Consider the following 26,328-nt stretch of genomic DNA (forward strand, 5'->3'; position numbering starts at 1 on the left):
ATAGCTAATAAGCGTCTAATCCTGTAACACATGTAATTTCTCTCTCACTACTGTGGCGCTCAGTGTGTGGAAGAATTCTTTTTACGCTGTTATAATGGGTTTCTGTGATGCACCAAAAAAAATCAAAAACAAGAAGGCACTCTTAAGAATGCTGTCCTCTGAAAAGGCCTAATAATCTCCCCTGTCACCCATTACTTTTGCTGTCAGCATTGTAGTGTGAAAAAATAGCTGAATAACATGGTTGTCCTAGGAGAATTTCTCAGTCAGTGCTGTTTGATAATATTTTGGCAACCAAGTATAGAGCACATACACAAACACCTAAACGTGGCATTGTGGACCCAGGCGACGTTGTATCCATAATGTTTCCGCTGTCATATTTTGAGAAATAATTTTGCCGCTTCATAATATTTAGCTTGAGCACTATGGGGAAATAGTCATGTAGGATCCCAAGGGCAGCGTGTGATTGAAATTCACTTTTCTGTAACTCCATTAGAGGTGTTTGTGCTGAAAAGTGAAAAAGCCCTACCAAAGTGAAGTATTCCTCTCAAGGTCAACTTCCCGGTCACGAGTTAAGTCTGTCTTGGGATTAAGGAAAGTTTTTGTTGACGTGATGCAGTAGTCTGTTACTTTAATCAAGACAACTGTTCTGTCATTTAAAGAGAAATCATAGTCAGATGGAGTACAGTGATTAATACAATGCTAACCTTTTTGCCTCCATAATTTTCTTTTGCTCTGTAATTATCTCTCACACGTCTGCTGATGAGAGGCTTTGACAAACATCCACGTCTTATTAATCTTGACATTGCTTTGGTTTTATGTGTTTAACACATGGAGACTGTCACACACACACACCATTTCATCAGTTGGTGGTTTCTCAGTTTGCCTTGTGTCAGCGATGGTAACTTTAATTATTGTGCTTTTGCTGTCTGCGTTCATGCATTCTGATGAGTCCTGTGTTTAAATAGACGCACATATACAAAGAGACTTTGGCTAGGTTAAAATGTGAGGAACCGGTCAATTAAAAGGGCCTTTGACTGTCCAGAATGTTTTAATTAAAGTAGCAGTGAAATGTAAACTCGGTTCTAATTATGATTAGCCTTAATTAGCTGTCACTCTGATTTTAATTGCTTTTGAATACAGCTGACCTCCAAATGCTTCATCTCCATGCACCAACATCAGAGCCTAGCTTGTGTGACGAGTTATTCAGCGCTGTATGCTTGTCTGTTTGTGGCTGTCTCATTATTGTTTGTCCATTCACATGCTTATGGATATCATTGATAATCTATAGTCCTTGAGAAGTGATGAGTAAATAATCTTTTAATTCTTTATTTGCAATGTTTGTTTGTATCATTCTCCTCAGGCTCTACTGGATATGGTGGTGAAGAAGAGTGAGGGCTACAGCGTGGAGCAGCTGGAGAGACTGTACTCCCTTCTCAGTCAGTGTATCTACCAGCACCGCAGAGAGTATGAAAAGACTCAGCTACTGGAGGTCAGAAACACCTTAGAAGCCCACAAGGCTGGACTGTGCAGATAATTCCCAATAAATCATTAGTCAGGTTAAAATGATATAATCACATCACTTAGTACTATGAAATGTAGCTACTGAGAGACGAGGGCTGAAAGCTGATTAATTGATCAGTTCATTGACAGAAAATGAATCGGGGCAAAAATGGTTAAGTTCTTGGTTCTAGCTTCTCAAAGGTGAATATTTCCATTTTTCCCATAATCGGAAAATCAGTATTTTTAGATTTTTGACAATGGAAGCATTTCCCAATATTTTAACACTTTATATAGACTTTGAAAGGAAAAAATAATCAGCTGATCAACTGATAGTGAAAAGAATCGTTTGTTACAGCTCTTTGAGAGGCCCTTGCATGATTCCAACCTCTTATCTTTTCACCACACAATGCTTGCCCCAACACCTTGTTGCTAGATAACCAGAAAGGGGGTTTAAGCTTCTAAGAGAATATGTGAACAAGGCCAGTTCAGTTGTAAGTGAATGTGAGATTCACAGCTGTCTAAAAGGGGGCATCTTTTGTGTGCAGTACAAAAGAAAGTGGTAGTTCTGCAAAGCTGTATTGAAGCCACATGTTGCCATTTTGATAGGGAGGTTCTAAACAACTGGTAACATTTATTAAACTTATACAGTGCAAGGCGTTGGAAAAGTGGATGGGGGCAAATTATATCTGAGAAGTGTTTTATCCACTGTGTCTTTTTTGATAGGTTCAATGTAAACATACATACACACTGAGACGGGCTGGATGGAAAATAGTGACTGGAAGTGGTTTCTTTAGAAAATAAAACAAACGATACATATTGTGAGTTAAGGGTTAACAATAAGACCCATAATATATGATAATAAATTTTCCTGTTTCAATGTTTAATCTCTCTTGACAATGGTCCACACAAAAAGAGCCGCTGTATATTTTCCCAGAATCCCATCTGGTCATCTTCTGCCGCTGTAGGATGTCAGTGCAGACAGCGGGCCAGGAATGGCAGTGTCCTGGTGCTGGTAGCCAGAACCGGCTGTCAGGGGTGTCAGAGAGAGGGAGCGGTAGAGAGAGAGAGGGAGAGAGCAGTCAGCCAGGTGGTGCCGCCTGTCGACAGGCCGGCTGGTGGAGGAGGGGAAGGGGGCACGTCTGGGCTCATTTCATGCTGCCAGCCTAAATTGGTGTTTTCAGAGCAGAAATGTCAGCTCGTTTGGCACGTGTTTTGTTTGCCTGTTTCCGACACATACCTCAACTCCGCAGCAGGTCATCTCCTTGTTCCCCCCCCTAGAGAATGCAAAAATGCGCACATACACACACGTACGCAGGGTTGATGACTCTCCACTTAATGTTGCACTCTGCTGAAGCGCATGGTGTTTGTGTCTACGTTGTATAGACGAGTGAAATGGAGCGTGTCCATACATTTGTCTCCTTTACCCCTCCTTCCTCCTCTGGGTATGGCTTGTCTCAGTCTTCCAGAAGAGCTGACCTTTCAGCAGATGGAGTGGACTGCACCCTGCTTCCAGTTAAAGCCAGAGGGACCATCTCCGCTCTGTACACAATACCTCGCCAGCTATGTTCTATCTACAAATTAGCGTTCATATTGCCCTAGGCCTTGTATTACATTTTGCCCGCATCTCAGACAGCAATTTAAGGCTTTGTAACGGTCTTTGGCCTTTAACCTGAATCTGTGTGGTCCCAGAGCTGTACAAGCGTCTGGTCGAGTAAGCTGATTGTCGTATAGGTTTGTTATTTCTGCTTATTTGTATGTTTGCTGCAAAAGTTTATGGCCTACAGGTCAATTAATACACCTTTTTTTAGATTGCTTGTTTACTCAAAGCAACATCAGAACATATGTCATATAAAGACAAAACTATCATAAAACAGGCAGAGAAATCAGTTTCTCCATTGGCAGTAGTCTCTGTAGAACAGAATGCAATGTAGCCCAGCCTTTTTTTTTGTATCTCTCCAAGCTTGTGAAACAGCACCTTCATCCAGGCCACAATACACTAAATTGTTCTTTCTCGACTGACTTTTTCTGTTGCGGGGAAAAAAAAATTAAGATGATGTTGTTTTTGCTCTCCTAACCTACACGTACACACCTCCGAGAGAACCCTGTTCTCCCAGGGGTTGTAGAAAATTTGATCTGGGAAATGGAGAAAATCAGTAACTGCGGTGGAAGTAGAGAAGACAGGTTCAAAGAAAGGGGGCACGCCAAAGTAATTCATAACACCTTTGTCACAAATGGGTTGAACATCCTAAATTGATATCTTAACAGTGTAGGGCACATAATGCTGTTTTTTTTTCTTTTAAAGAATAGTACTGATGGCTCCAGTGGGAAATTAAAACTCCTAAATATGTTAATCTGCCATGATGTACCTATTGAGCGACAGGAATTAATCCTTTTTGCTATGCTGGTCGACTTCCACTCATGCTAGAAAGAGAGAGCACTACAGGCCTACCTTTCTGTTCGTGACACCGAGTAGGTTAGTGAGGCAGAGGGTCCTGCAGAGGCTTGTTAGATTGTCCGCTGTGTTTTGGAGACTGCCTACAGGCAGATAGACCGGAGATTACAGAGGTGCAAAGCGTCAAGGCAGCGAAGAGCTTATTTGCGCGTTGGTCTGTGGGTGTACAGTGAGACACGGCAAACAGACAGGTGTTAAAAGCATGTGCGCTGAACACATGTATGCTTTTAACACCTGTCTGCCTGATCAGCTGAAGCTTCCTGGAAATTTTCTAAATTAGCAACTTCAGCTTTCATACCTTCCTTGAGTTTTACATCTTACGTGACCTGGTGGTGATAGTTGTTGGGGTATTATTTAGTGCTTAATTGATGTTTTAAGTGGGGTTGTAAGGGAAGTGAGAATCACACTCAGCCTCAGTCCTGTGACCTTTTTAATCTATTCAGAATAAATTGCAGTATAGTTTTCATTTTATCTAGATTGTCAAATGAATAGCTTTCCACTGTGCACTCAAAGTTTTATTTAACAGTAGACTTAAGCACCATCTGAAATGTTTTTTTTTTGGTTTTTTTTTTGTGGGCATGAAAGGATTAATAAAAGTATTCATCATAAGAAGTTACCTTGTGCATTCAAAGCAAATATACAATGGTGCAACAACGTGGCACTCAAGTTGCCATTTCTGTCGGTCCAAACATTCATGAGAATTTTTAAGCTTTTTTGGAATTAATTAGTAATAAATATAAAATGACTTCTTGGGACAGTCCCACTAAATCAACTAAACTTGTAAAATAAGTATCATTAAATTGTTTTTAAAAATAAATGCCCGTCACAATTTCCTAAAGTCCAACATGACACATTCAGTTTGCTTGTTTGGTCCAATTTACAGTCCACAACCCAAAATATTCTATATATTGTTACAGTCAAGACTAAGAAAACCGTAAAATATTCACATTTGGCGATCTGGTACTAGCTATCTTTGGGACATTTTTTGATTTTTAAAAATGACTTAAACATTTAATCAGTTATTAAGATAATCAATTGACTTTCAGCTTCACTTTAAAAGGATGCCCTTTTTGTCTATAAGAAGAATTTAGAAGGCATCACACAGTTAAAGACAGGAAAGCACTCAGTATTTGTGTACTTCTTAGCTGAAAAAGCAGTTTGTAGTATCTGCAGAAAATTGATTATTAAGCACAGCCATTTGCGTAAATATGATTTAGCCATGTTGGTGTGAGGTGCAGAGTTTTTAGTGGACTGTAACTCCCTGAAAGTTAACTTCTCTTTAGAAGTGTTAAATTGCTTTTTACTGTACAGTTGATAGTTTTTAACTTTTTGTTGTAGATGTTGAAATTGGTATCTTGTAGCAGCGCCTGTCGCACTGACTCAGCCATTCAGATGAGACAACACACACGGCGTAACATCTTCAAGGCATTAATCATGGTCTATTGCAGGCTAACATCCATCTCTATTCCTCCGGCTCTGTTCAGATTTAGTCAGTGTCAAACTCTGCTGTTTTCATGCTGAGAAAAATCACGCGTCTCATTCCAGCACAGCTTTGCTTCATTTTACATCATTTATCATGGTGAAAGCTGGTGTTTGTGGTGGTAAATTTCCAACTAATATTGAAAGTGTGGCGCACAGATGCTTTATACACACATTGGTTTGCTGTGTTGGTTGAGACTAAGCAGTATGTGTTAATGTGTGTGTGTGTCTCTCTGTTTGTGGCGTAGGAGATGGAGGAGAGAATCCAGCATTTTGATACATTCCTGTGAGATGGACAGATTCAGGTAGATCCTGAACAGCCTGGGACCACAAAGACACAACTGAGTGAGTGAAGGAGCTTTTGAGTCCAGCCCTCAACTAAAAAACACAGAGAAAATCCAGCGCCCTCCTCTTGCTGGGAGGTAACACAACAAGGACGAGGTTGAGGACAGAGACATTCAATGGTGCTATCGTCTCAGGAACCTGGCCAGATCCAGACCCATTCTACACAACCAAACTCCCCTGAGGTGTGTCTGTCAGTCACACACACACACACGCACACACACCGATGGTGACGGGCAACCCTGGTGCTACTTGGGTGCTATTCTAACTTTTATCCATGCTGCTCTTGGGATTACTTCTTAACTTGGATGACTAGCAAAACCAACAGATCTGGTGATGTCATATCGAAAACCATACATACACCCCTCACACACACACCCACACCCACCCACACCTTGACACTTGGGTATGCATGTACATCTACAAACACACACACACACACTCACTCACTCAGATCCTCACCAGCAGAAGTGTGAATGCAGAGTGCCGCTAGGAGATGAGGACAGATAATGTTCTGAATCACTGAACTACGTTGCTGAGCCCATCTTGCCCTCGAGTGGAAAGCTTCATCATAGGCCAGTTGTTACCATGCTATTAGATGGCTCATTTTTTTCTGCCATTTTAGCTACTTGATTAGTTCAATATCTGAGCCACCGTCAAGGACACTCACCCAGAACAATAGTTTACAAAGAAGTTTTGGTGCGAACAGAAACTTGATGAGGTTAGCACAGCGGGACAAGAACCGATTATGTCCTCTTCATTACAGCGGCCATCAGGTGTGGAAAGCTGTTGGCCCCCTCAGTGTTTGACTGGTGAACGAGCGTCGCCTGTTAGTCAGCTATACAACCATCTCACTCGAAACATTCACTCATAGACCACCTCTGGTGTTCAGTCTTAGCAGATTGCCATGTCCTTAATAGTTTTGTGGTAGCTGCACCTCCTCCTCACTACATTCAGTCTGAATGTTTTCCCTCCCACCCAAGCTGTGCCCGCCAGTTGTTCCTACCGACACCCTGGCTGAGGAACTGGAAGCAGTACCAATTGGATGCGTCGAGAGTTTGCACTGCCTAGTGTGTGCCTTACTTAAAACCTCAAATGAAACTCTGACAAAGTTAGCAGGATTTTTTATTTACTACTTTGTAACAATGAACAGGCTCCAAGTTGGGGTGGGTACTAACCACTGAGGTCATAGTGACCTTGAAGCAAAAAAATAGATATATATCCCCACGCCATTAGGTCTTTTAAAACATATCCACATTATACATCTCCAACCTGGGCCAAAAAATTAATTGACAACATTTTAAAATGTTTAGATGATAACTTATGTGGCTGTGTCGGTGTCTGGCCAGATACGTCTCTAACACTTGAAATGTTACGATATTTAAATGTATTCATGCCCTGTTAAACCCAGACCCGTTGGGGAGGTCAGTCTCCACCTGAGCAGACAGCAGGTGTAAGAAGAGGTTGTCAACACCAGCTTTTCTTCATTTTTTCATATGCAAAGAATAATGATGCGAGTCAAATGATTTATAGTGCCAAGTGTTATCCCACTCCCCCAAAAGGTGCTGATGTAACAGTGCCTGTTCACAGGAATTCTGTTTCAACTATGAAAATGTTCTATTAGATGGTCATAACCTATGTATTATGTTGTGTATTTGCTAATTATTTTTTATGTTTTGTTTTTTTTACAAAATGCTTTGCTTGAGTTGATTATCACATGGGTTGTGAATCCACAATGAACAAGGCCATCCTAGGCAGTGCTCGTCACTAAGGTGTATAAAGCATTACATGTTTTGTTTTTTTCCTCCCTTCAAATGTGTGTACCTACTTTATGGATTTATTTCATTTTGTTTTTCTCAACACCAGACAAGAGATGCTGGATCTGTGGCCAACACAGTGTATGTTTTCAGACTGCAGTAAATGTAAGGTATTTACTGAAGCTTTATAAGGTTTTAATGGCATTTTCATGGTTTTGGAGATGCCATATTTTGAGCAGGTGTAGACTGGAGAAGCCCCCCCCCACCCCCCCTCTCAAAGCACTCTTATCCAGTCCTCAAACCTCTTGGTGCAACTCTGACCCCAGCTCACCTCTGCCTTTTCTCGGATTCTAGGTGACAAACGCAAAGACCATATGCAAACTGGCAATGACAGGTTAGCACTTGGACTACTGCAGAGAGAAAAACCAACGCTACCTCAGCTTAATTTATTTTAATGCGAAAACTGTTTACTGGGTACAAAACAGTATTTTCTCACCCTGAAATACTGTTGCAACATCTAAGGTACCAGATTAGAGCAACCACAGCTGCTGCAGTAATCCAAGAGTTGTTTGTATCTCTCCAATTGTTATGTATGTTTGCATTTGAGCCAGATGATGATGATTGCATACATTTTTAAGGATATTTCATGACTGTAAATGTTATGCTTTAGTTTCAGGTTCTCTTAATTTCTACTGTACCTTGACACTGAGGAGATAATCCTAGATCTGCTCCTCTTTCATGTTATCACCCCATACCTTAGAAGCTATAAAGAGCATTTTCTGCCTCTTTACACATCCATCGCCTTTGTTTTTTTTTTGAAATTATTTGTTTTTTCAGATTTTTCATCTCATGATTCTGAGTATTTATTATTAAACACATTTTTCACCTAATATTCAGTAAACTGTCTTTTTGTACATTTGGAATTTAACAAATCGGGAAGTATCACAAGTTCATTTTTAACAATTTTGCTGAATTGCGTAGCGTTTGTGTAGCAGGTTTATTTGGCGTGTAGGGGGAATAAAGGGTTTACAGGTCTCTCAGGTTCAACACGCGACAACATGCCCTTTCAACATTTGTATTTATTTCATTGTCCTGGTGTTTTCTTTGTTGAAGTGGTTTACAGACTGTGGCATACTGGAAAAGACTAACATTAGGACAGAAGTGATTTTTTTATATATATATAATATATATAAAAATACATAAAGTCTGTCTAGTACATTGCAGTAGGAGAAACAGGACCAGATTAACGTTCTTTTCATGTTGTTCACTTTGTCTCCACTTTCTGCCAAAAGAGTTATTTTTTATGAATTTAGATACACATATGGAAATAAAATATGGGTAGTTAAATGTCATACATTGTGATCTTCCTTTCTTATTATAAATTGTAGCCAGTTTGGACTAACAACCAATTTTTGTCTGGTAGTTGAGACTACTTAGTCCAGTATGCAGAAGGAAAGGGTTTGTTCTATCCCGAATTTCTTTTTTCTTCCCTGTTTTTTTTTTTTTTTTTTTTTTTTTCCCCCAGTTAATTTAGTCAAGACTTTCCATAGCTTTGTCAGTTCTGTTCATTTTGTGTATTTAACACGTACGCAATTGTTACTTTAGTGTAAGTTATATTCAAAATGAAACATTTACTGTATTTCTCAAATAAACTGCTGTGATATACTTGAATAAAAAGGTGCAAACTGTACATTTCAAGTGTTGATTTTTCTTACTGTGAAGTTCAATTTTTTTTGAAAACATTTGTGAAGTCGAATCTCCTTTTTAAAAATCACACCTTGGTATTTTTACACACCAGAATGTACTTCTGTTGTAAATGCACATTAGAAGCCCGTAGTTTGGGATGTAAACAAAGCCACTTACCTGTATTGAGTAGAGTGCTTCTCATTACTATACCCTTGATTCATGATACAGTAAACCAAAAAAAGACTAGACAATGTCTTCATGTTCTGGTATATGTATTTAGGTTTCAATAATAACAATTGTTAATTTCTCCTTTTTGGGTACAGATTTACAGACATACCATTTTGAAGCCAACCTGTCAGGGTATTTTTTTCTAAAAACATTTATACAGAATTGCCTTCAGGTTTTAAAATATACATATTTCCTTCCTGTATTTACAGAATACCAACCCAATATCATTTGTGGGTTGCAATGAAACACATTGTATAAAACAAAAAGAAGGTTGGGGAAACTGATGAAAGACATAAAACAAGGATCAACATATAACTTCTATGATAACAGTCACAGGTGGTTATTGTGCTTTTTTTCCGGAGGAACTGTTGTAACTTGAATATCTGATCAGACGTCAGCGGACAGAGGAATTCCCTCTCTCTTTCTAAATGCAGTGCTGTCTTTGTCCCAGAAAGCAAGACAAGGGGGAAAAATCAGGCCATACACAATCACCTGACCTAGAATTGGTGTTTGTTCCTATGTTTAGCAAATCATTAAAAGAACCAGGTTACATAGTGTTCAAAATCTGCTTTTAAAATCACCCCATAAATCTACTCTTGTAGTAGGAATTTCATTTCCTGATGTAGCAGAGAGAGAAGAAACTCTTCAAATCCACTGACAAAGTGGAAAACAGTTGGATTCCTTTCCTTCACTTTTCCTCCTGTCCTGTAGATGTCACTACTGAAAAACATCTGTACACCACAAAGAAACTGCTCTCTAATGAATGGTCATGAAACCTCTACTTGTCAAACAAAATTCTCAAAAAGGGACAGAGTATAGTAAAGAAATGGGGAGGTGGTGAATTTACAAAGATGTGGATAAGACACAATTGAAACAATGAGTTCATCAAAAACAAAGGAGTTTGTAATTTACTAAGAGGGTCCCTGTGCCTGTTGGATGAGAGGATGAACTACCACCGTGACACATACAGTACTGGAGGTTAGGCATCGTCACCTGACATGGCTGAGTAGTTGAACATGAGTACATTCTGCACAGGGCTTAATTGAATGGTGGGACAGGTAATTGGGTGGATGGATGCTGGCGTCAAGTCCAGAGGTCACCGACTGACCGGCCCGGGCCTAAACTGCCGTCGCGCATCAACCCACAACCGAGCTCAGCTGGTGTTTGGCGTCTACCCAGTGTGATCGGGTCTGAGCCACCCTCATCCGCTCTGAATGTACTTCTTGATGACCACACAGCCGTGTCTGAAGAGCGGGCAGGGTAGCGACTGCAAGAGCGTCCAAGTGTTGGTGCAAGGGTCGAAGGTCTCCATGTTGCTGAGGGCTGGACCCTCGCTGCTCACGATGCCTCCTGTGGCGTAGATCTTTCCATCCAGGATCACAGCGCTGCAAAGGCAGACACAGACTTTTGTTTAGTTCAGATATCCTCCTTATAAGTTATAGTCAGTCAGATATTTTAGAAAATAAGCGTATCCACCTTAAGTAAGATGAGAAGATTGATACCACTCATCTGTCTGTTAAATATAAAGCTAATAGCCAGTTAGCTTAGCACAAAGACTAAACTGGGGGAAACGGCTAGCCTGGCTCTGTCTAAATAGTAAATCAGCCTATTTTATATTTCATTTAATTTGTTACATCTTTCTCAAACTATGTCTGAGCAGATGTCTGGCAACCTGTGGAAATTCTAGGAAGTTACTGGTTGTGGCCAAGAAATAATCTGGCACATACCCTGTAATTGTTTTTACACACATTTTTGTACGGAATAAACAAACAAGAAATGTGTTAATGGGTGAGCAATAGAGGTCCTGCTAGAAGGGTTCTGTTACAATTTTAAAAAGGCAGGCTAGCTGTTTTACCCCATTTCCAATCTTATGCTAACTTTCTGCAGGCTGTAGCCTTAAAGGCTTCATTTTCAGGTATTTTATTTAAGGGTTGTACCAGAACAGGTTTACATGGTTTCATTTTCAAAAAAACCTGTGTGTTGAATGCTCCATTTTAGCTACTGAGGGGTTGGGAGTTGCACATGAGCAAGAAGCAGTAGGGCAGGTCCTGCCAAGCGAGGTAGTGTGATCCAAACCATGGCTTTGAAACATGTTCGAGCCCGAGTCTGATCCCGAAACACAGGCAGCACAACCCAAACCAGCTTCCAAACTGGAGCAAGACATTTCAGAGTGGCAAGTTATTAATTTGTAACAAATGTATCTTTCATAGGTAACGTTTTAACTGTGCAACTGTGTCTACATCATAGTAACAACTTTATGCCCATTGACAGTCTGGACAGTATTAATTATTTATTTTAATTTCATATTTAGGTGTACTTGTGGAGCAGTTTAGATGCGTATTACAAAGTGACGCAGATAGTTAACGGAAGTAAAGGCTGGACTACCATCAAGCTGTTTTCAGGCAGTTCAGAGCAGTGTTTTCTGTGGGAGATGGGAACTCCCTTTGGTATGGGCTTTGGGCTTTTTCACTTTGCAAACCTATTTCATGCAATAAAAAAATATTACACATTAAAGGAAGGTAAATAGCAAAAAAAGCATATAACCTCATTAAATTTACAATAAAAACCTGTGGTTTCAATCTTCTGATCTAACTGCCAGAAAGTGAATGTGTATTCCCTAAAACTATTCCTTTAAGATTTTCATTAAATCAATCTATGTTTTTGATATTTATGTTGCCATTTTTTCACCAATAAGCAACATATTTACAGTGTGTAATTACCTCTCTAATTACTAGTTTTTACTGTTAGTGGCAGAGTCTGTCATTTCCGATCTGGATTCAAAACACCTACCTGTCTACACGTGAAGGATTCACAGGAAACAATGCATGCTTATAATCCAGCGTTACTGTTTGTACCTCACTGTTTACTGTTCACTCTTACAGCCGTATCATAGCTGTATGAAGTTACTGCTAACCCAACATTTCCTATCGCTAAGCACCGACTGTTATGAACAAATAATAATTAGATAATCTGTGTCAGGAAGATGAGCAAGTGAAAGCAAATACGACCTTATGTGGCTTTGATATGAGATATCTATGACACACAGCAGCAGGAATACTGTTCTTATTGTTCATTGTGATCAGACAACAAAGCCAGACAGAAGACAACATCTCCATAAATGTGCTGATTGTCACGCTGGGGGCCACGCCTGACATTGTTTGACATCACTCACATGCTCGACACCCAACAAGTGTACTTCGTAAGGAAGGCGGGGTGGGGGTGGGTGGGGTGTGTACAACACACATTACATTGCCTCTTGAATGCGAGAGAGAAAACAAACGAAAAAGCAAATATCTGTACAAATGTGCTCATTTGATATGAGAAACAGAAACAGGAGTTTGTGTGCGTAGAGGATTAAAACTTGGGCTGTAAGCTGATTAGGGCTTTGTACTCCTATTGGGGTTTGGAACGATCTGCATTTACATAAGGTGCACGCTCAAACACACACACACACACACACACACGGCAAACAACATGCAGTCCTATTGCACAAATTCACAACACTGTTGGGACTGACAAAGATTATTACATAAATCCTAAATCTACTCAGAGAGAAAGCACAGCTGATCCAAAATGGAGAGAGTGCAGGGCAAAGCTTAGAGCTGCTCGTCCTGATAAACAGAGGAGAGGTGCAGGCCTGCAGAGGGCCGGATGCAGCACAGGGAGAATATCAGCTCTCCTGCACGATGACCTGTTACCATCTTCTGGTGCAGGAGCACTGCAGATAGTGCCGTTTCTGAGTGTTTGTGCGTTTCTCTTTTGCCTGCTCTGTGTGTTTCTTATTCTCCCTCCTTCCACGCATCTCTTCCTCGCTCGTGTCAGACTTAGTTAAATGTAGCAGAACAGCTGCCTGGCGTGTGCTGGTGCAGCTTATCAATAACTCTGACAACATGATTTATGTTATACATTCTGCACATAAGATCACTGCCTATAATTGCTTCCCAAATGTATTTTGTGCATGCTTCTTTCTTTCTCAGCTTCTGCAGAAAAACAGTGGGTTTATTATCCAGCAAACTGCACACGTCAGTGGCTCGAGCTGACTAGGGTATTAGGATATGATCCCACTGTTATTTGTTTTCATTTATCTCCCTTTATCAACTATTACGTGCCCATAAATGGTATAAAAGTTACAGGTGTGTACTGCCTTTTCTTTGTTTGCTTTGAACACAAACATTACACTCACCTAACTATGCAAAAAAAATAAAAAAAAATACAAATGACTTATATATCACAGTATTAACTCAGGATAAAATAGTAATTAAATGCTTTGAAAGAAAGTTGATTAAATCAAGCCGAGTCCCTGTTATTCCAGCGGATGTGTCTTGTTTCTCTCAGCATGACAGACAGCGACGTTACTGATCAAGCAATTGTAAAAAATCAAGCCCATGAATTAGAAAGAAAATTTTCTACCAAGGGAGAAGTTTTACAAGCTAAATGCACTGCGATAGACTGGCTTTGTTCAAGTTTTAATTAACTGGCCTGAATACATTTTCCCTGTGCGTTTACCTGCGTCATGAAACAGAGACTGTCAGATTACTAACGAGCTTGAATTTTGCATGTTTTTGAGGTTGCATAATAATGTCAAACATTTTTTTAAGCTTCACACAAAACAGACCTGCAATTTCCGCTTTTGACATTTTTTTCAAATTCCACACCGGGGATTTAACTTACATGTGGCACTGCTACGTTAATAATCTCTTACCTGCAGAACTGCCGAGAGTGATTCATGTTGGGACCAGCCTTGATGTTGCCTTTGTCTGGGTCGTAGATAGTGGTGGCTCGAGCGTAGGCTCCTCCCAGGATGAATATAAAACCATTGAGACTCACTGCAGGGGCGTATTTGTTATCTAAAGATATGAGAGGAAGAGAGAGGTGGGTTTGTTAAAGAAAACACAGAACTATTGTTTGAATGTCATTCTCATACACAGCAGAAATTTCCATTCAGTATAATGGCATCAATTTGTTTTTAGTTTTTTTTCCCCCTGCATTCCCCCCGGCCGCATGCTGAAATCATCATCAACATTCTCCTTATCACTTTACAGATGTGCCATTCTCACGATTGCTTTGGAAAAAACAGAATGGATGGCAAACCAGTGAAAAGCGGAGTTCATAAATCACTGTGGCTTTATTGGGTTCTGCTCCAAAATATGTTGGGGCTTTGCAGCAATATAAAAGAGTTACTAAGTTCCAATAATTCACAATTGCATTACGCCCCGTGGCACATCCATAGATTCACAAAGAAAAAAAAAAGAAACGATAAAGATACTGTGCACGTGTGTTGGAAATACATGAGTGAACAGGTGGGATACAGCATACTGTGCATACTGTATAATTCAATCTGATACAGTATATACACGAGGAAAACAGAGGCATTGAAGCAGTACCACTGTAGAATTATAGATGGGAAACAAAATGAAACAGTGGTTTGTGCGGAACGATGCCATTGGAAACCTGCAGCTTCCAAGCAGCGGCCCTGCTGTGTGGGAAGAGGAAATGTATTTCAAACTCAGCGCAATTTCTCTTAAGCAGACTGTAGGTAGCAAATTTACAAGCAGCATGAATAATGCAATGACACTTGGCCGTGAGCCGCCGTCCTTGCTGTTTTCTGCCACAATGGACGGACATCCCTCATTGGAGACGGGCAACAGGACGTCTGACGCCTTAATCATGGCGGTGGAAGCCCTAAAAGCTTCTCTCATGTTGCAAAACCACCTCCCCTTTTCTCCGCCTTTCCCCTAGCTGCTGAGAGGAGTCCGACATGTTTAATTAATGGGTCGCCTCTGGAGGCGAAAGGTGCTTCAGCTGCTGCTCACACTGACACTCTGCACTGCATTATGTTTTCAGCTACTGCACTTAAACTGTGTTCTATAACGAGTCAAGGGGCCAGATGCATAAAACGTCTTCTTTTTGTCAGACTTATAATAAAGCTGCACATATGCATGGTTCTGTTTCATGAATCTCAATCATTGTGGAACCGGGCGCATATGCACAAGCCTCACTTCCAGTAACACAGTTAGCCATGAAAGGATTTAGAAACACCCTCAAACATCTGTTTGCCTATCTATACTTGTGCCTGCTCCACTACTCATTACAGCTGTCAGTGAGAGAGAACGGCAAAATATAAGTGCAATTTCACCCACTATGTTGCACCTGTGAGGTTCGCCAAGAGCATTAGATCTGCTGTCATTAAGCACAGCTGTAGCTATTTATAGCACCCATACCACTAATTCATCACATGTACCCTATAAGCCACCATCGCGGTGATATCTCAGTTGTCATAATTACATGTCAGAAGGATGATCAATGATTCATTCATAGTGCTTGTATTTAAACAGACTTTACAATGTGCTTCCCAATTTAGGAAAACATTTAAAAAATCATTAACAGAAAGAAATAATGACTCAAATTAGCAAAAAGAAGAATAAAATTCATCGCTCAAATAATTTAAAATTAAGTGAAATTGTGATTGACATTTTACAGAACACTGTGTAGACTGAAAAATAATAACACAATAATGAGAATTTGGGAAACAATGTGAGGTGTATGAACCTTATATTAAATCTCCTCATTGTATCACCTGCAGCTGTATTTACAAAAGCGTGTTTGATAATAATAATAATGACGCTTTACATTTATATAACGCTTTATCATAGATAGTCGCTTCAGGGAGGTGGGGGGGCAGGGGACTCATCTGAAGCACAACTTTAACCCACGGTTAATCAATGGTCATAAGAATGCATGAGGTACACACACATTAATACCAGTTTATATGTGGGAAATTAAGTATGCAGGTTTTTATGGCCCTACAGTCATGCTAGCAACTCTGAGGCTGTACTTACGCATATCACTACTTTGAACTAAACGCTTAATGCTTAACGTCAGGTAAAATCTTACTTTGTATAAAATGTTATGGCACCCTGTCAATAGTCCAGATTTAACCTTATAGTGGCACTAGAGCTAAAGTCAGGACCTCACCAAAGTCAGTCATGATTTATCTTCTTGAGCCCATGAATGTCTTTACAAGAAACACGCCATCCATGCCACTATCACAGCAAAATAAACACGTTAGCCCCTTAATTACTTCATGCAGTTGTTTCCTTTGATATGACTGCACTGCAGTCATTTACATACACTGACAAACTACCACTGCAACCATCTGAGACATCAGCTTCAATTTTTGCCCATGAGAAACAAGCTGCCACTGATTGGTCCTCCTCACATTGTGCCTGACGTGTTTATTTTCTTCTTTTACCTTCCTCATCTCATTGATATGCCGCTGCCAGTCTTTCCGAGCGTGCGTGCGTGTGTGTGCCAGAATAAGCATGTGTACATGATGTTTTGTGTTAGGTCCCATAAACACAGAACACTCATTTCTCTCTGCTCGGTGCCTGAGGCAGAATAATAACAGGATGCTCTCAAAGGAAAAAGGTTTCTCTCTTTTTTCCCCACAGAAACTCTCACCATCGCTTCCTGCCTCGCTCGCGTGGACCCACGGTAAGCAGCGGTTTTGAGTGCTCGGAGAAGTACCAGGCAGGTATATCACATTCTCATTTGGCGGGCCTCTAAGGACTACTGTTGGGGTTCAATGTCTCTCTACTGCTTTGCTATTGCTGTTATTCCCTGGCCTTTGACACAGAAAAAATGTGCTGTTTCTGCTTAACCAATGTTGAGATACAGTAAATAGTGGATAAGTATAGTCATCTGAAAACTGAGCCGAATTTTGCTATTCATGGAGTCTCACAATGGATTTTGTCTGGTTTCACAGCTCTGGGGTTAGACAACCAATAATCCACACCTGACCACATTCTACATAAAAAATGAATAAAGGACATAAAAAAGGAATAAAGGGTGGGGAGGCAGCAAAAACAAGGTTTTGACACGGTAGCGGTGATAGAAGTACATCTGTGCCTGCGGGGCAACACGGGCTGACGCAGCTTCTCACACTCTGATAAAACAGCTTAGTCACCGAGTCCGGGACCCCTCGGGCTGAGGTCAAGGACAGCAAACAAGTGAAAACACACACACACACACACACACACACACACACACACACACACACACACACACACACACAAAAACACACAGCTATGATGAAATGTGTGGATGCTGTCTAAACAAACACCTTGTTGTTCCCTCACATCCTTTCCTATCTGATCCCTGCATCAACATAGCAGATATCTGATTCTATAAAAACCAGAACACTACTGCAGTGATAACACACACACACACACACACACACACACACACACACAAATATCTCACAACTCACTCAATTATACCAATACTGTATACTGTACGGATTTAGATAAGACTGTTCTCTCTGATAAAGACTGCCAAACAGCAGTCGTCATCACAAAGTCGTTACAGCTACATGGAAATGTGCGGTCAGACACAGACGGAGGAGAAAAGGCAGACAAGGAATAAACAACATTCTCCTCCGAAAGATGGAGGATGAGGTGCTGGTTACCCTCTCCTGCTTCCTGCGTCCCGCCAGGGAGCATGAGGAAATAGGACAAAGAAGCTTCAGTTCTTGCTGCCAGACGCTTAGATAAGATTACAACAAGGTAATTGGAGCAGCAAAAAACTTATTTTTCTCCATACAATGTCCTTTTATATGGTGTGAGGAGAATAAGGGCAGCCTTTGAAATGGCGGGCCAAAAACAGCAGAGAGCGAGGATGATGTACTTTAATTCAGTACAGTGGAGAACGGGGTGGGGGGACATGTCCAATTAGGTAGCTATGGAAACACTCCATCTTCTCCACCTCTCTAGCTGCCCTCCTCTTCCTCCACCTCCATAATGCCGCTCTCAATTGCCGCGCCTGTTCGGCTGATACGTCATTTGCGCGAGTAATTGTTCTGCTGTCAATTTCCCGATAGAGCAGTCTGGGCGCAGCACGCCTGCTCTCAGGCCTCTGACTTGACCAGTCGATGGAGACCTGTCGATCAGCAGGGGATGCACGCTGGGTGAATACTGGAGGGAGCTGGGTGTATGTGTTGTGTGTGTGTTTCCGTGTGGATGCGCCTAAGAGGACATGTGATAGACTTTTTAAATGTGTTTTTAAGGGTCACTTCACCCGAATTATGAAAAAGCACATTTTCTCACTTACCACTAGCCATACGTATCATTTTTGTTTTTAAAGGCCCTGAGAACTTATTTTCTCAATTAGCTTCTTACTATGGAGTCCTATATGTACACACTTTCCTGGCATACAGTCTGGGTTAGTTCACGAGAAATTCCTGAATGTTTTTCTTTTTCTCTGTAGTCTTTTCACTTGTTTGTGGGCGGGGCTTCATTTGGATATAAGGTTATGTTTTCCAGTTCCACAACATCACCAATTTAGTAACATTTGACAGTTGTCGTGAAAACTGAAAAATTGATTGTTGTCTATTGCAGATGAGAGTTTGTATTTAAATACCAGAGACACAATATTTGGTGAGTTGTTTAGTCACTGTCAATCAAATATAGTCAAACCACACCCACACAGTCCTGATGAAGCAGGTTTTTGAGTGTTAAATTACACATAAATAGGTTGTTCTGTCGTTTTTGTTCTTCTTTGTAAGGACTATTTCTTTAGTAGAAATTAGTTAGTAAAAACAAAAATGGAGAGTAATGTGTAGAGGACAAAACCCAGAAAGGCCTCTTATCAGTTTTTTTGGCTAGCAGCTCTGTGGGTGCTGTACTTAAGCAGGGTCCCTCAGTTAAATTATTTGTATCTATAGAAAAATAGCAACAAAATTACTGCCCGAGATACATGATGCAACTAACTGTTTGTTGTTTATAGGGGCTGGTTGTGTGTAGGTGCGGTACTGTCTATAGTACTGAAACAGAGTGGAGGAGCTTGATAGACAGAAACACAGACAGAACCCGTCACTTTTTTCAGTTTCTAAATAAATAGAAAATTTTCAATTTTTAATTCCATTTCCCCTCATTGTAATAATCCACAAAGGAGGGGTGGTTGTGGAGGTAGAGCGGGTCGTCTAGTAATCAAAGGGTCACATTCCAGGCTCTCCCGGTCCTGTTGAAGTGTCCTTGGGCAAGATACTGAACCCAAAATGAATCCCGTTATTACATCGGCATTGTTTTTTCCACACTGAACCAAACAACGCCGGCATGATGCTGCCGATGTATTATTTTAGATCACATTCCGGACGCAAACGAGGCTTGTTTGTGTGCTGTCCTGCTGACTCCCCTGTTTACACAGACATCAGTGCAGCTGTGTTACTACCTCGACTGCGGGCTTAACGGTGGAACTGAAATGCAACCCCTGTTCTGTGTAAATACGTTTTATACAGAATGGCGAGGTGGAATTTATTTATTTGCTCAGGACAATAATTATAAGTTATGGAACACAAACAAAACATAAAAAATAACAAAAAGACAAAATGACAAGATGATGGCATACTGCTTTTAACAGCCCCCTCAGTCACTAATTGTGTGACTAATATTTGAGATGGCGTGCTCAGCAATAAACACAAATACAACAGAAGCTGATAGAAATATTAGTTTTGCAAATATTTTATCATAAACCAAAGTATTAGACAAATTTTGACCTGATGATGCGATCATTATTACTACAATTTGTCCTGTGATTCCATGATTAATGAGTTTTTCTTTTTAAAAATACAACTATTTCTTTATGAGGAAGAAGACTTGTTCAGTTACAGTAGACATGAAATTATGAGGGAGATTTGCTGTATAAAAACAACAAAAGCAAACTGTATTAATGATTGTAGAAAATGCACTTATACCATACTGCCATTCAATGCTGCAGTATGAAGAGTAAGGCTAAATCACAGAGATTTATGGATTTTCTAGAAAAGATTAGATTTTTCAATGCACAAACAATTTCCTTTCACCTCCACTGTGCTGGAGTGGAAGCAGAAATCTCGGAGAGAGATAGGGTTATTTGTGTGAACTGACCTTTGATGAAAACCACGAGGCTTCATAAATTGTTTACTGCACATGAGGGGGCTCAATTATGCTCCCATGTTTCAGTACATATACTCCCCAGTAAACAGATACATTGAAGACAAAGAAATATATAGATGAAGGAAGCTGCAAAGACACCTAGCATCTCAATAGACTTGTTGAAGGGACTATTTTTGGCACGAGTAATATTATTTTTCACTCTGCACGAGATAGGAAGTCAGTCCTGATAAGTGTTTGTGAAACCCATTTGCAGTTCATGCGGGAGATGGTCCATGCAGAGGGAAAACACACAGCCCACACATACGCACACATACACAGACGCACAGTTGCAGAAAATGCACACAACTGTATTTGTGTCAGTCGATAAGACAGTGCTGAGAGACAGCGAGAGACGGAGTGGGGGAGGCGTACAGAGGGGGAGACAGTGAGACAGAGAGAGGGGGGTGAGGGAGAGAGAGAGAGATGAACTGAGAGATTAGAGAGGGAGAGCAATGGAGGGAGGCAGAGGGCTGATCGAGAAGCGCTCCCCACCGGCTCACTAAAATCATCGCCGGCCCAATTTCACAGGAAGCACTAAACCCGTCCATTATCTCCTGGCTCGCTGGCTGTCAGACACAGGCTCATCTACACCCTGACAGATGATGGTCTGTCTGTCTGCGTCTGTCCTTAACACACACACACACACACCCCCGCACATACACAAAAACACCAGACATGCACACACACACGTGGAGTAACCTCCCAGCTCGTTACATAATTCATGCACTGTGTACCTGTGCCCCCGGGAATGTATAGTTGATATGAGGGTAAGGAGAGGTTGCGTGTGTCTGTATCTCTGTATGTGTGTGCATGTGCGCGTTTCTCACCAGACTTGTCTCTCGTTTCTCCTCTGCCAGCCCTTTAATATCATTCAGCTCTTACTCTTACATAATCAGCTCACAGTAGTCTCGCTTTGAAAAAGCCACTAATAACAGAGAGCAAGTTTTTAGGCAACAGTGCTGAGGGAAGTGCCTCTGTTCTGGCGCTTTAATGACACAAGAACAACTTCTTGTAAGGAAACATTTGAATTCAAATACATTTCTGACCCTGTCTTTCTCTTTGATGTCTGCTGCTCTGAGTGTTGCCTGCAGCAACAGTATGCCACCATTTGAGATAATAATTCTCTTTTTTAAAAGCATCATTTGGGCAGCCCTTCGCCCTGAGAATCCATAATGTGCCAACATCTAAAATGGGGTAATCCAGCATCAAATAAAGTTTTAATTGTGTGGAAAATGTATTTAAAATGACTATAAACACAGATTTTCTTTTTGGTTTGAAAACTTTATTTCAGAAATAGTTCCGACATTTTGGGAAATACACTAATTTTCTTTCACACAGAGAATTACATAAGAAGACTGATACCACTCTACCACACATATATGTCTGTTAAATATAACACAGTCAGCAGCTGGTTCGCTTAGCTTAGGATAAAAACTGGAATAAGGATGAAACAGCTAGCTTGGTTCCACCTGAAGGTAACAAAATATGCCCATCAGCACCTCCAATTGTATTTCTTTTTTAATAATCAGTACAAACACTGAAGTGTAAAAATGACAGTTAGCCATTTTACTGGTGGTTATGTGCTGGACTATTTCTTGGCTTGGATCAGTAACTTCCTGGAGTCTCCACTGGTCAAATGTAAAATTGTTGTTTTTATGCTTTGGATTTTGTGCAAACAAACAAGGCCTAATGTGTTATTCAGAGAGCTTAAGAGGTGCCAGTAGGTGGATATTGTTACCTTTGGATCTAGTCAGGCTAGCTATTTACCCTTGTTTCAGTCTTATGTGCTAAATTAAGCTAACCATCTGAAGGCTTTGGCTTATATTTAATACACACAGAGTGGTATTTAATACACACAGAGTGGTATCAATATTCTTATCTAACGTCTCCCAGAGAGTGAACTGTTACTTTAATGCAAGGAATTTTGTGGGTTGTGTTTAAATTTCACATATATGTACATGTATGTTAAAGTATTTTCCAGAGCCAAATGTTAAACAAAAAGACTATGTTCAAATCAATGGCAATCATCCCTGTGCTGCACCTTTCAAGGGTATTTTGTTGTGAAAAAACCTGCCTGTGGATAAGATCTTTGCACTGGGAGCACAGCTGTTAGTGTTTTGAATCACGCAGAGTTGTACTCTGTGTGTTTTCCCTGCTACCTTAGAGTTATGGCAGCTTGGTTAAAGTGTTTTTTCTGTTGTTGCGTCCTTCACAGGTCCCTGGTGGGTCCGCCTGAAATGTTTCTGCAGGTTTGTACGGTGAATAACTACAGAGTTTGGCCAATAACATGTCAGAAGCTATGGTTGGACCCACCCATCATTTCAGCTATGGTCGGCTCATTATAATGATAGAGCAATAACTTGGGGTGGGGGGGAATGGAAAATACTGAGTAGGACGGTAATAATGATAAGGAGAAAACAACAGGAATGGAAAAGGTCATATACTGACCACTGAATTTTCTGTTGCCATGGGTGTAGGTCAACATTTTCACAGAAATAAACTATTATTGAAGACTAAAATCACATTTGTTTCGTTTCCCTCCATTTCCATTTTCAGATTTAATGTGTTTCATGTCTTCAACTGAGAAGAGCCATGAGATATCAAGCAGTTGGCTTTCATTTTCACTTGGGCCCACATGAGACATTGAAATAAACTGCAATATATAAGATTGACCAACATATCAAAATGGGATGTCCACACTTACACTGCAGGGGAAATACTCAGCCTCATGCAATCATCTACTGTATGAAAATACGGTAAATGGAAAATGGATTGTACTTATACCGTCCATTTAAACGTAGCACCTTGATAGTCTTCCTTTGAGTAATCTTCCAACCACTCAAAGCACATTACACTACATGTTGTATGCTGCCTTCAAATGGTGATAAGGAGTTCATGGTTTCCACAGGAGAAGTCGAGCATATGATATGGGTGGTGTTCATGTGGGTAGAGTTGTGAGAACACTGTTGCTAGGCAACCGGGTAACCATAATGGAGGCCCAAAGACTCCGAGTTGCTCTCAGACGATGACCAAAGATTAAAGGAATGCATGCGTCTAATGGTTACAGTAATGTCGTTGCAATCTGCGCCTTTCCTAGTTTTGGTGTTACATTACTAATAAATAGCAAACATTAATATTCATGTCTGGAAGGAGAATAATTTAGCTGGTGAGTGGGTAATTCTCTTTAAAATGGGGAAGTGCAAAAGCATAATAAGGAAAGAGAAACCACACACACCACAACTTGGTAGACACTGGTTTAAAAAGGAAACAACAGCTCTGTCATAATACAAAAGGTGATGGTAACAATGGCAACATGTCCCCTGAGGACACTGTGTTGAAGCTTGCGTGTGAAAGAAAGTGCTTGTGAAACCACATCTGTGACAAAGACTGCAAATGTTGTCTCCTGTCTTACCTATCATGGGTGATTCAATGAAGCTCCAGGTGTTGCTCTGTGGTACATAGGACTGGAGGACACCCGCCGAGCGCCCGGCCTCGTTCACACCTCCGAACACGTAGACCTTCCCTCCGCATACCGTGGCTGCCGCAGAGTGGACCGGCTTAGGAAGAGGAGAAACCGTCTCCCACTGGTTGGTGATAGTGTCGTACCTGGAGAGAAAAAAGAGAGATGTTTAGATGTTTTGCATCTGTGTACACCATTAACTAACTTAAACCTTGGAGGTTAACCTTGAAAAAACCCCAAAAGACGTCAAGAGAAAGTAGAAGAGATGCAGGACAAGGTTCAAACTTTAACACTGATAAGTAAAGTCATAAGCCCACTTCCATTAAACAGATTCACAGTGGGGAGTCTCTAAATTACTTACAAAATCTCTAATGATTCAAAAACTCTGCAGTTAGTCATTTACACCGACACCCACACCAATAGTACAGAAACAGTCTGATTTCAAAGTTCCCACAGCTCTGAATTCACTATGAAACACTCATTTTGGCTGCAGGGCTGACAGATATAATTAGCAGAATGCCTACACCACCAGGGAAGATGAAAAAGACCAACCATTACGTACAATGACAGCAATTAAAGCAATTACACAAAGCAACATATGTTGGGAGCTACAAGCCATTAGTCTCTAGAGTTGGGCTGTGTGTCAGCGCTTTGGACCTTTCTCACTGAGCCCTCTTTGGCAGAGACATCAACGCCGAGCCTAAAACTCAGCCGACCCAATCCGCCACAAACAGATGAAAGGGCCTGACACAATGGGCTGCATCTGAACAAGACACTGTCTTGTGGTATTGTGCGCGTTTATATGTATATTTCTTAAACTTGCGTGTGTGTGTTTAGACATGTTTGTGTGTGTGTTTTTTGCCCCGTGGTTCTATTAGCGTGGTGTGTTAGCAGTGTAATCCCGTGTCCATGGGCCACTGATCAAAGCAGCCGCGCCGACAGCCTTCCAGCTGGAGTAGGCCTCATTAAAGAGCCGCAAACAGGTCCAGGATCTGTGATTAAAACATACATCCATTTAGACTACAGCAAGCCTCCTTGATCAAGGGTGTGTCTTTGTTATAAAAGAAAAACACCTTTTCTCCAAGGACAACAAACCTCACATATTAAACACTCGAGAAATGCTTTACTGCTCAAAAAGTAGGCCCCCATACTGTCACTTCAAAGCTTCAAAACTTTAAAGTATGATTTTTTTTTCAGTGGGTTCTATGACCTTCATTAGGCACTTTGCCTAATGTTAGGTGAGCAAACAGGTGTTTACTTCCTTTACTTTTCTTTTACTTTCCCATCTGACATAACAAAGACAGGCGAAGGTATTTTTTTTCAGTCTACGGATGCTTTACTCGTTCAACTCCTGTTTCACTTAAAGTGAGGCTGAATTTAAATGAAACCTGGAAGCACTGGTTGCATACAGTTTCCTTTGAGAAGGCAGTTAGATAAAGTGCGAGAGGAGATGGGTGAATTAGCCTTTGGGAATATTCTCTTAGGGGGTCTGATAATGTTCCTGGCAACAGCTGCTGAGGGGATTGGTTTAAATCCACCAGCAGTCTGAGAAAGTGGTGACAGAAGACACTCTGGGAAAGGTGGACTCGAAACACACAGAGTGCCAATTAGCACTGTTTAAACAGGGACACGCACACCAGCATCATGTTGAGTAACTGAGCCCTGCTGAGACAGAAGGACTAACACGTGTCTTATTCTCTAGCAGATGTAATTACCCCTCGGACCACACTGGGGGAGGTTCATAAATTTAAGGGTCAGACACTGCTGAGTGAAGCTGATTACGAAATAGACAAAAGGCCAACAGGACTACTGCAAACAGCTGGTCATGATGAGAAAAGATAAAAGAAAACAATCCTAAACACTCAATTCTGCACAGCAAATCCAGCCTGCTTACTGTTAAAGTTAGCTTGAAAATGAGACAGATATAATGTCTTGCTGTTTTTCTGGCTATTACTCATCCTCAAATTTGGTTTCAGTTGTTAGTTGTTTTTTTTACACATATTTGTGACTAAATAAGCAACAAAGTTATAGCTGCACTAATCAATATTTTGACTAGTGAACATAGTGGAGCATTTAGCAGATAAAGAGCCAGATATTTCCCTCAGGAGTTTATAGAGACCAAAAACTAAAGCTACAACTATAATTATAAAATAACTGATTATTAAATAATTGCTTATGCTACTCCTTGTCAGCTGACCAAAGAGGCCACTGTTTGCTAACAACTTCATAAGCTGATAATATGTAAATGTTGTGTTTACAGGTTGTTTCTGCTGCCCTAGAGTGGTAAAAAAAACACACAACTATTATCATCACTTTAGCTTCAAAAAAGGTTAACAAAACATCTTATTTATATATTTTACCCTCAAAAACCAAGCTTATCTTACAGCAGGGTGTAGTTTGATCAAATGATCAGATTCTGATTGCTATATTTTTAAATTCTGACAGGTGTGTGGG

The 26,328-nt window shown here is 40.7% G+C and overlaps 2 protein-coding genes across 6 annotated transcripts in view; one reads left to right on the top strand and one right to left on the bottom strand.

The window, feature by feature from the left end:
* The window catches only part of atad2b (ATPase family AAA domain containing 2B), a 73,919-nt gene extending 64,699 nt beyond the window's left edge, over window positions 1–9,220 (top strand). For all 3 annotated transcript variants that reach the window (XM_038727041.1, XM_038727043.1, XM_038727042.1), the window contains 2 exons: window positions 1,361–1,489; window positions 5,680–9,220. In XM_038727041.1, the coding sequence (XP_038582969.1) occupies window positions 1,361–1,489; window positions 5,680–5,721 (171 nt within the window). In that variant the 3' untranslated portion in view covers window positions 5,722–9,220. The remainder of the gene's footprint in view (window positions 1–1,360; window positions 1,490–5,679) is intronic.
* Window positions 9,221–9,471: 251 nt separating this feature from the next.
* LOC119909023 (kelch-like protein 29) overlaps window positions 9,472–26,328 on the bottom strand; it is a 209,044-nt gene continuing 192,187 nt past the window's right edge. For 2 of the 3 annotated variants that reach the window (XM_038727044.1, XM_038727045.1), the window contains exons 13-15: window positions 23,827–24,020; window positions 14,147–14,291; window positions 9,472–10,829 (exon numbers count right to left, since the gene is read on the bottom strand). In XM_038727044.1, the coding sequence (XP_038582972.1) occupies window positions 10,646–10,829; window positions 14,147–14,291; window positions 23,827–24,020 (523 nt within the window). In that variant the 3' untranslated portion in view covers window positions 9,472–10,645. Of the gene's footprint in view, window positions 10,830–14,146; window positions 14,292–23,826; window positions 24,021–24,043; window positions 24,867–26,328 lie in introns of those variants that run through there. The other variant, XM_038727046.1, reaches the window with a different exon arrangement.

The sequence above is a fragment of the Micropterus salmoides genome, unplaced genomic scaffold (genome assembly GCF_014851395.1).
Source record: "Micropterus salmoides isolate LMB-PRFRI ecotype aquatic unplaced genomic scaffold, ASM1485139v1 Ms_hic_scaffold_18, whole genome shotgun sequence".
Lineage (NCBI taxonomy): Eukaryota > Metazoa > Chordata > Actinopteri > Centrarchiformes > Centrarchidae > Micropterus > Micropterus salmoides.